At 44.2% G+C, this 9,602-nt stretch overlaps 1 protein-coding gene across 1 annotated transcript in view; it reads right to left on the bottom strand.

Annotated features, from left to right (window-relative positions):
• Positions 1-2,898: 2,898 nt before the first annotated feature.
• cemip (cell migration inducing hyaluronidase 1) overlaps positions 2,899-9,602 on the bottom strand; it is a 39,446-nt gene continuing 32,742 nt past the window's right edge. The window contains exons 19-28 of the mRNA XM_080844151.1: positions 9,498-9,602; positions 8,942-9,122; positions 8,235-8,450; positions 7,740-7,951; positions 7,160-7,345; positions 6,769-6,973; positions 6,328-6,417; positions 5,927-6,084; positions 5,634-5,734; positions 2,899-3,074 (exon numbers count right to left, since the gene is read on the bottom strand). The exon at positions 9,498-9,602 is cut by the window's right edge and continues 51 nt beyond it. Of these exons, the coding sequence (XP_080700277.1) occupies positions 2,947-3,074; positions 5,634-5,734; positions 5,927-6,084; positions 6,328-6,417; positions 6,769-6,973; positions 7,160-7,345; positions 7,740-7,951; positions 8,235-8,450; positions 8,942-9,122; positions 9,498-9,602 (1,582 nt within the window). The 3' untranslated portion in view covers positions 2,899-2,946. The remainder of the gene's footprint in view (positions 3,075-5,633; positions 5,735-5,926; positions 6,085-6,327; positions 6,418-6,768; positions 6,974-7,159; positions 7,346-7,739; positions 7,952-8,234; positions 8,451-8,941; positions 9,123-9,497) is intronic.

The following is a 9,602-nucleotide window of genomic DNA, read 5'->3' as shown; positions in this document are numbered from 1 at the left end:
GCCAGGTAGCCAAAAGCCAGTTTGTGATTGGCTCCAAGGATTCTGGAACTCTTGAAATGAACGGGTATCCAAAGTTGGCCAGACCCACTGCAGAGGCAAAATCAATTTGGCCGAAAGAAGTGGGGCGGGACTTCCCAGACTAACCTCAGCTAAATGTTAGTTTTTTGGTGAATATTTTGAATGAAAGATCATGGGGATAAACAGGGGTACCGTAAATTCAGCTTATTGTGTACATCAGATGTTATTTTGATATTCAGCCAATCAAAAAATGATCTCCTTGATAAAAGGGTGGAGTAGCCTTCTGAGGACACAACTGTTGCCACTGGTGACTGTCTTGTATCTCTCCACAGAAAATAATGACCCATCCATCATTTGTCTTAAAGTTTTGACACATTGATTGTGTTTATAATTACAGTGGCCTGCCTACACTGAAGAATTGGCTCCTACAACAATTTTATCCTGTGGAGATATAGAAGTATTATAAATAAATGAATTGTTCATTAACTATTAAAAGTAAATACAAATCTGACATTTTTCAAACCTCAGTCTCTGTGAACACAAAATGGATATTCTCACTTCCAGGATACAAAACTACTTTATGACTTTGCTCTGTTTTGAGTGAAAATGCCGTCACCCTCCTTCAGCTCTAAGGGATCCTAAGCACTATGGGCATGGATCCCAGATGACGTGTCTGTGACTTTCTGACCTCCAGACATAAAGCCAGATCAGCATGACCTCAGCAACCCTCACATTTCCCAACCATCTGGCAAGGCACGGAAAATATCTCACCATATCGTCCTCACTCACTGCCCAGGCTGGGCCAGATTTAACAGTTTAGGACTTTGCCCCAGCCTCTTGCCTGAATGAGAGCACCATGATATGAAATCTACTGAACCCACCCAGATCCTGTGGAATAGAGTTAAGAGAAGGTTCAGATAGGCTACTGCAGAAATAAGAGATGGAGGCGAGAACATGACTTTATATTCTTTTTGGAACGGATGCCTAAAGCTTCATGGGTTATAAGTGTATGAGTAACTAAAAGCTGAGGGATATTGTTGCTTGAACACTCAACTTGTAAGGGGAAAAAAAGACCATGGTTGGAATTTGGTCTTGTTTTGATCCCCTCCCTCATCTTGCGAGCTGGAGTAAAGCATTCCAGCGGGATATAAAATGGGCCTGGGAGCCACTCCCACTGCAGAGTCCGTCAGGATCCGGACAGGAGTTGGTGGATGGGCCCACACAAAACACACTCAAAACTGATGCCTCTTCTACTCTCACTCTCAAGCTCATTCAAAACTTTATTTTATAATTTGACATTTAAGAGAAATCAGTCAACACATTATTTTCCTTCTTCGATAGGCAGAGCTAGTCAGTCATCATGTTCTTGCTGACCTGATACCTGATAGAAATGAAGGATGAAAAATGCTTCTGTGTTGGGTTGACAACAAGTGCACATAATTACACCGAGAGGAAACATGGTTCATTTTTTTCATTTATTTCTGTACAAAATATTCTGAACACAAGTAATGGGTTTACATTTTTTTTCTGTCAAAGTCACATTTATAACACATCAATGTACAACTAAAGCAATGGCTGATATTGTTATTATACTGTATTGTATGCTGAATCATACACTTGGCGTGGTATACTCATTTAAATGGTAGTAAATTATATTTTTACAGTAAGGACAGAAATTCATTACAACTTAAAATATGTCCCTTCTATATTTGTTTCGATTGTGCCTGTACAATAAATAAGTATAAAATATATCTCTGTTATCAATCTGAGGAATTTTAGAAACACATAAAACATATAAAACATGAACAATTACAATCTCCGAAAAAAGACCAGCTATTTCGGCAAAAGGGAATCTTCGGCTTCTTGCCGAAAGGTCGCTAATTAACGATTTAGGAGGCATTCCATCAAAAATGGCTAAATGGCAGACAATTTCTTTGATAATTCAACTCCTGCTAATGGTTGCAAGTGAACCACATACAGTTACACCAGGAGTTTATAATGTATCCAACGTCAAAGATAACAACAAAGGACACTTTCAAAAACGTTTCCATCGCTATCATAATGTGTACTTGTGCGCTGGTGTTGCATTGTGCCATCGAGTAGATGCCTTTCTAATCTTTTTATGTCCTAATATCTCTAATCTCAGCATTTTGATGGAGTGCCCCATTCAAATACACAATCCATGACAGGTATTTATTACAAGCTGTCATTTTAAGAGTGCAAGATGTTATCCACAGTTTGCATAAAGTAAACAATGTGTTTAGTCCTCCCTGCCTAATTTGGGAGAGTGTGGGCCCATCTAAATTACCACAACTTCTGAATTTCTACTCTAGATATAGATACCACTCTGATGACTTACATTTCATTTCCGTTTGAGTTGCAAGGATAAAACACAACCCTTTGTTCAAGAAATAGTTTACAGTTGTATAGACTACAGAAGGGGAACAATTTGGTTGCTGGTACTTCTAGAACTCAAACTTAACACCACAAAATGCTGATATGAGACGACTGTGTGAAAAACACCACAATATTAAGCTGCAACCCCCATATAAGCGCAGTAAAAACAACTCTCTTCTGGAATGAGACAGAGGTTTGACATCACTGAGTAGGACAAAACAAGGAATGTCATTTTTTTTTCTTCAGTTTTTTTTTTTCTGGGAAAGTCAAGTATACTCAACTGACGACACAATCCACTCACTCACATCCACAGTCACAGATATCGAGACCAACTGGGAGGATAAACTAGGCAACACAAACGCATGCTTTGAATGGTTCTATTTTATCTTCCTCTTCTTCTTCTTCATCTTTGTCGTTGTCTCCTCGTGGTCAGTAGTCCTCTCTGTGCTTTACGACAGGGCTCTCACACAGTTTGTTAGGCAGTGGCGGGAGCGACACTGCAGTCTAGTCTAGTGCTCACTCGCTCCTCCCTCATAGCCTCATCTTCCTGACGATGGGGATGGGTAAGACTTGATGGATTTTGGCCATACTGTCATCCACTACCATCTTCACCCAGTCTGGCTTGAAGCTCCCTTTGAAGCCCACAAAGACCATTTTATCTGCAACACAGATAATGAGGGTGTGGGTCAAGATTAACAGTGCATTGATAGCTCAATTTTCATTTTGAATTGAACACACTCTTCTTATCTAATCTTTTCTTTGAGTCGCCCACACCAATAAAATGATAGAAGAATGCAGTAGCAGTAGCAGTAGCAGTAGCAGTAGCTGTAGCAGTGGCAGTAGCAGTAGCAGTAGCAGTGAGAGTAGCGGTAGCAGTAGCAGTAGCAGTAGCGGTAGCAGTAGCAGTAGCAGTAGCAGTAGCAGTAGCAGTAGCTGTAGCAGTGGCAGTAGCAGTAGCAGTAGCAGTAGCAGTAGCAGTAGCAGTAGCAGTAGCAGTGAGAGTAGCGGTAGCAGTAGCAGTAGCAGTAGCGGTAGCAGTAGCTGTGAGAGTAGCGGTAGCAGTAGCAGTAGCGGTAGCAGTAGCAGTAGCTGTAGCAGTAGCGGAACTCAACTCTAGCATGACACTGAAGACAGGGAGTGCTAGAGAGAGGAAGGACCCTGCTGTTCTGGCATGTCTGACCATCAGAGGCACCCCTGCATTTTACACATGTGCAGGCCATGTTTGCCTGGCTTTCTATGAGCAAGACATCCAGATTTATCACTGGAGAATGCTAAACTAAACTAAACTGAACGCTGCTATACATTTGTGAGGCATTATTTTAGTAGTATTTCATGTGGCTAAATGTTCAAAATGAGGCATTAGATAAATGTACAAATGTTATTTATAGGAACGTGATTAACATTCTTTAATCGGTGCCTCATTGTTGTGTGGAAGTGCTTTGCTTATCATCATCACTATGCTACTCTATTTACAGAGGCTTGCAAAAGTATTCAATTCCGCATTTTCATAATTACAACATAATTAAAACATAATTACACATATTTTCCCAACCAGAATTTTTACTGCATACATTTATGGTCTAGTACATTACCAAAGGCAATATATTTTGTTGGTTAGCTGACATTAAAAATAAATAAAACTGATATATACTTGCATAATTATTCAAACCCCTGTGCTTATGAGTTCCAGATTAAGGCAGATGGGAAATGATTCACAGATTATACAGAGGTGCCACTTATATGACATTATTATTTGATAACTGATCATAATGAGGTTCTACCTATGAGTTCTTAAAGTAGAGATTTCCCTCTGGATATAAAAATCAAAGGAAATTAAGACTAAAGACACAAGATGATTCAAATGATTAAGTGAGGAAAAGTCCAAGTGTGTTGATGTCCGACTCAGGAAAGTAGAAGTTTCATCACACCACAGAGTTTCTTGTAGAAGAGCCTGTCCTCTAACCAGGCATCCGAGGGAGATATTAACTGGGGAGGGAGGCCACCACAGACCTGCCATTTCCCTGAAAAATCTACGGAGTTCAGTGCCTGGGATTGGGGTACAGATGTAAGGTGTAATCTTAAGAGCTATCCATACTGGACTATTGGAGAGTGGCAAAAAGCTTTTATTTTAGGGGATCCCCTTTTGAGCATGTATGGAGGTCGTTTAATATGTTTTTATGGTCACGTGAGACTGAAATAGAACATCCTGGCCAATCCTCAAAGCGCTACATGTGGCATAAGTCTAACACTGCCAATGCCTCAAGAAACACCACCCAGTGGTAGCTTCATGATGAGGGGATATCTCTCGTCTGAAGGAACTGGAAAACTTTTTTGAAGAATTAAAGGGAGAATTAATGGAAATAAATTCTACACAATATCACAAGAAAACCTGTTGCAGTCTGTTGTAAAACTTGGGAGAGAGATTACCTACCAGTAGGACAACTTCCCAAAGCACAAGGCCAAAGCAACAGTGCAGTGGCTCAAAAACAGTACACATAAACCTAGATGTTCATTATAAATTTCACTAGGAAGAATGGGGGGTAAACACTGCAGAGCAATGTACAAAGATGGTCCTGTCCCACTTAAAAAGAATTGCTGAATTGCTGTTATTAAACTAAAGGCGTTCCCCAGCAAGTTTTAATGTATAGGGGTTGACTTTGCAAGCAGAATATTTGAGCTTTTAAATAATGTATCTTTTAGTATTTTAGTAGACAAATAACATATTTAGCCTACACTAGCCTACTACAGCATAAGTGCTAACAATGAATATACTAATTGGGAAAATATGAGTATCTTTTGTAAAACACAAAATGGTGACGACTTTCAGGGGTGTTGTATACCTTTGCAAGCCACTGTATTCATCTCAACAAAGGATCAATACTGCCCTCTAGTGTATGTTTCAATAACAACTTCAGCTAAGAGCTACTGGAGAGTGGGAATCTTTTTTTTTTTTTTTTTATCTCGTAGGGAAAATGTACATGATACACTCTGGGTTAAGTAGTTCTGATTACTGTGCTGATTATGGTGTACAAATCTGCTTTTTTTAGGAAATACTTTTTCATGGATGTGACCACGTATTATATAAAAGGCTATCATTCATAATAAAGGATTTCAAACCAAAGTCTTTCCACCACAATGCAGACTAAAAAACTAGCTTGATGTGAGCATAGAACCCGCTAGATGTTTTTGATAGATGACGTTTGGAGAAATGTAATTACCTTTCAACTTCACGGTTGGGTCTGCTCCGAGCCGCTCAAGTGATTTGGTCCAAACCCCTCTGGTAACCAGGCGGCCTTTTGAAGTTATGAGCACTATGGTTCTGTGTGCACAAACAAAACAGGCGCAACATTAACAGTGACACAGACGCTTGGTGTCATGACTGCTCTGAGGGGAACACTGTAAGTAATCCCTCTGCTGAAGGTTATTGGGCTAGCCATGAAAGCCTTTAAGGGCTGTAGCAGGACCTTCAGTCATGAGGTAATGAGAACAGTAACGCAACATAGAGTCTTACTCCTCTTTAAAACTAGAGATGTAGTTCTCCATCTGCGCTGGTATGCCCATGAGGAGAGAGTTCCGGAAGCCTTTAGTGTCCAACACTTTCCCCGAGTGACCTTCGATAGCCGTCACTTGCACTCCGTCGTCGGACTGGTAGATTTTCTTCCCGTTGACCTGGAGAAAATGGCACAAGACTTTCTTGGTTACTGCCGGTTGATTGCTACGCCGTCACAGCTGACACCCATCACACCGAGTGCAGACCACATGGAATGATGTGATCAAATGTTAATTAATAGCGTTGAAATCGATTAGGCTGTATCAATATCCGTGGGATTAACTCAGAGCAACCTCATTATCCACATCTAAGTGGGCCTCTGATTGAGTGGAGCTGAGCCAAGTGACGGCGATGGCACCCACCTCTGTGAAGGCGAAGTCTTCCTTGATGTGGAAGAAACGCGTGTTGTAAGACTCCATCCGGATCTCCACAAAGTGCTCTGATGTCTGTGGCTAGAGGTGGCAAAAGGAAACACACCAGTGAGCCTCCTCTAGTACGATTCATTGAATTGGCATGCCGTTATACTGCATAATGCATAATGTTTGCAATGACATTTTGTAATTACTGCATAATATTATACATAATATAATACATAATATAATGGGTTCAGGTCTCGAGCTGCGTGCTATTGAGATAATGTCATTGTAATGGATGCTGTGTAAATGAAAAAAAAAAAAGGAATTGGAAATTGAAGTAGTTAAAATTCATAGTGACTGGCTGACACTTGCCGGCAGTGGAAGAGGATATTGTCATACGCGTAGACACCCAAAGGAAGAGGTGACGGAAGGAAGGAGAAATCTCACCACGTTGAAGCGGGCTAGCTTCTTGGGCATGGGCACGTTGACAATGGGCATTTCAGTGTGTCGAGGGTAGGCCTCCGCCATGCAGTCGCTGGGGCCGCTCCCCTTGGGGATGATGGCTTTGATCTTCACCCTCTCACAGCCCTTCACCGAGCAGAAGGCGTAGTCGTCCTTCTCATTGTGCGCTCTCGCTTTCAAGAACAGCAGCCTGGAGGAGAGTGGCACACGTCAATCATGAGCGAGCGCATTACACATGGCGCCATAACACAGCAAAAAAGAAAAAAAGGGAAGCATGGAGCAGCCCCCCCCCCCCCCCACCCCCCACCCCTCTGGCATGACTCTGTAGTGAGCCTCTCCGAATGCTATTATGAGAAAATACAGATGCAGTTCTGACCCAGTGTCCTCTTCCCAGTAGTAGTATCCCCTGGATTGGTGTGTGTGGCCCATTTTATCCCGGTCCATGGTTCGCATGAACACCCCAGTTTTGCGTGTCTCTTTGGTGAGGCGATTGTGGATGTCTGAGATGACGACGAATGCTGTTCCTTTAGGGTAGCAGATGCCAACGTTGATCCAGGCCCCCCTGCATCAAGGAGAGAGTGCAAGTGTTGGGAACAAAAGAATACATCACCGGTTGCATGTGTTGTGCCCTATAGGGGGAGCCAGAGAGCCGTGCGGAAGGGTGAGTGAACTCAACAGTTTTCATTCACACAAGTGCAGCCCATCAGGACTGTGCTTGCTGTCTAGTGCTAGTATTGACCTGGGTTTATATAAAGGGCTGCATTAAGCACAGACTCCACCACAAACCACACAAACTCCTGCTGCACACTTTTCCTGGCTTTGATGTGTTTTTGAATGTGTGTATTTAGACCCTCAGCCAGTTTTCCAAAACTCTTGTGGTTTGTTTGTTTATGTGTTTATGTGTTTATGTGTTGATGTGTTTATGCGCTCTCTGGTCTGTCCTGCCTGGTCCTAACCTGTTGAAGTTGATGAGCCAGATGGTGACCTCAGCCGGAGCAGCCTGGTCCCAGTGCATGGTGTAGCCCTTGGCCAGGGTCACCACCGGCTGGAACTGCTGGTAGTGGTTCCTCTTCCCCAGGGCGCCCACCAGCTTCAGCGGCCGGTCGGGGTACTCGTTCTTCACCATGGTCAGGTCCAGGTTGGCCGGGTTGCGTGTCTGGACGTATATCTGTCAGGGGGGCAGGAGGGGGTTTGGCGGGTCAAATAAGGGTGAATCAAAATAGATCAAAACAAGTACACCAGATGATAAATGTAATTAATGCTCTGATATACTTTTGTCTTGCATGTCGTAACTGCATTAAGGTCTTGACTGCATAAATGGTCTCAATAAAAAATGATCACAAAAAATAAAACAGATCAAAACAGGAGAACTCTTTTTTTTTGTGTGTGGTGGAAAGAGGTGCGCCTCCCTGGGCGTGATAATTGCTTTGGCAGGTCTGGGAGCGCCTCACCTGGGCATAGTGCCCGCTGCAGATGGCCGCCCTCCAGTCGGGCACATCAATGCAGTCTGGGTGGCGCAGCAGCCAGTTGTCCTCCTTGACCAGGAACGCCCCCGGGTACTCGCTGACGGAGCCGTCCACGTCGTGGAAAATGGTGGTCTTGTCGCCGTCCATCTCCATCTGGTTAAACCAAGGCCCCGGCTCGCCGAAGAACACCCGGGACGTGATCTGAGATCGAGAGACGAAGGAGAAGAAGCTGGATGAGCTGGAGAAGAAGAGTCTCTCTCTCTCTCTCAGTCTGTCTATCTCTCTCTCACTATTTCTCTTTCTCTCTCAGTCTGTCTATCTCTCTCTCTCTCTTTCTCTTTCTCTCTCACTCCATCTCTCTCTGTTTTATCACCTCTGTCAGCCTCTGCCCTGCAGTGCTCAGCGGTACCACCGCCAAGACGCCGGGGTCTCGAAAAATCCCTCCCGACACGTCTCTCTCCACGGCAAATCAATCGCCCTCCCTCACATCCCACTCACACCCTGTGAGGCATCACACACACACACACACACACACACACACACACACACACACACCCTCCCTCACATCGGTGTTAATCCGCCCCCCCCCGCGTGAACACCACGCGACATGAAACTCATTTCCACATATTCCACTGAGCGCATTATCCAAAGAGTGGGGGGGGATGGGGGGGGGGGGGGTGGGGCGAACTTACCGGAACGTCATCGAATGTGATGTCTGTGACGTTGTTGTTGGGGCAGCTCTGCCAGGAGTTGTTAAGTCGGAAGCCGAACGCGCTGGTGTGACGCCCGTCAAGAGCGATGTACTTGCGGAAGGTGCAATTCTGGACGTTGATGGGCCCGTCATATATTTGCATGCCTCGAATGGGGAAGTTCCTTCAGGGGGGAAAGAAAAGATTAATCAGCGCTTCAGTGTCAGCCTATGCAGCGGTGCAGTTCTACAAGATGAGATGGAAATGCAGCATCTGCAGCTGGGAGACAAGACTCATATCTTATCTTGGACAGGCAGAGGGGGCTGGCTTCAGACTGTCACATATGTCATCACAGACGAAAGCATGCAGTGATTTGATGAGCACCACATGAGAAACATGCAGCTGCATTACACTGAACACCGCCGAGTAAACTCACTGTTTACACAGAAAGCTCTGACCTTTGCCTCCTTTTATTATTCTATGGATAGAACTGTAGAGAGGCCCACTATACCCGTGTCTAAGGCAGGTGGTTGTTTCGGTGTTGTCCATGACTACTCACACTCCTCTGGGTAGGGACCTCTCGCTCAGGTCATCCCCTCCGGGGCCCCAGACGCTGTTCATCGGGGTGGGCATGCCTCGGTTGGCACTCTCGCCCACGAACAGC

The sequence above is a fragment of the Sprattus sprattus genome (assembly GCF_963457725.1).
Source record: "Sprattus sprattus genome assembly, chromosome: 8".
NCBI classification, from domain to species: Eukaryota; Metazoa; Chordata; class Actinopteri; order Clupeiformes; family Clupeidae; genus Sprattus; species Sprattus sprattus.
Note: the sequence above shows the minus strand (reverse complement) of the source record. Positions and strands in the feature narration are given on the sequence as shown.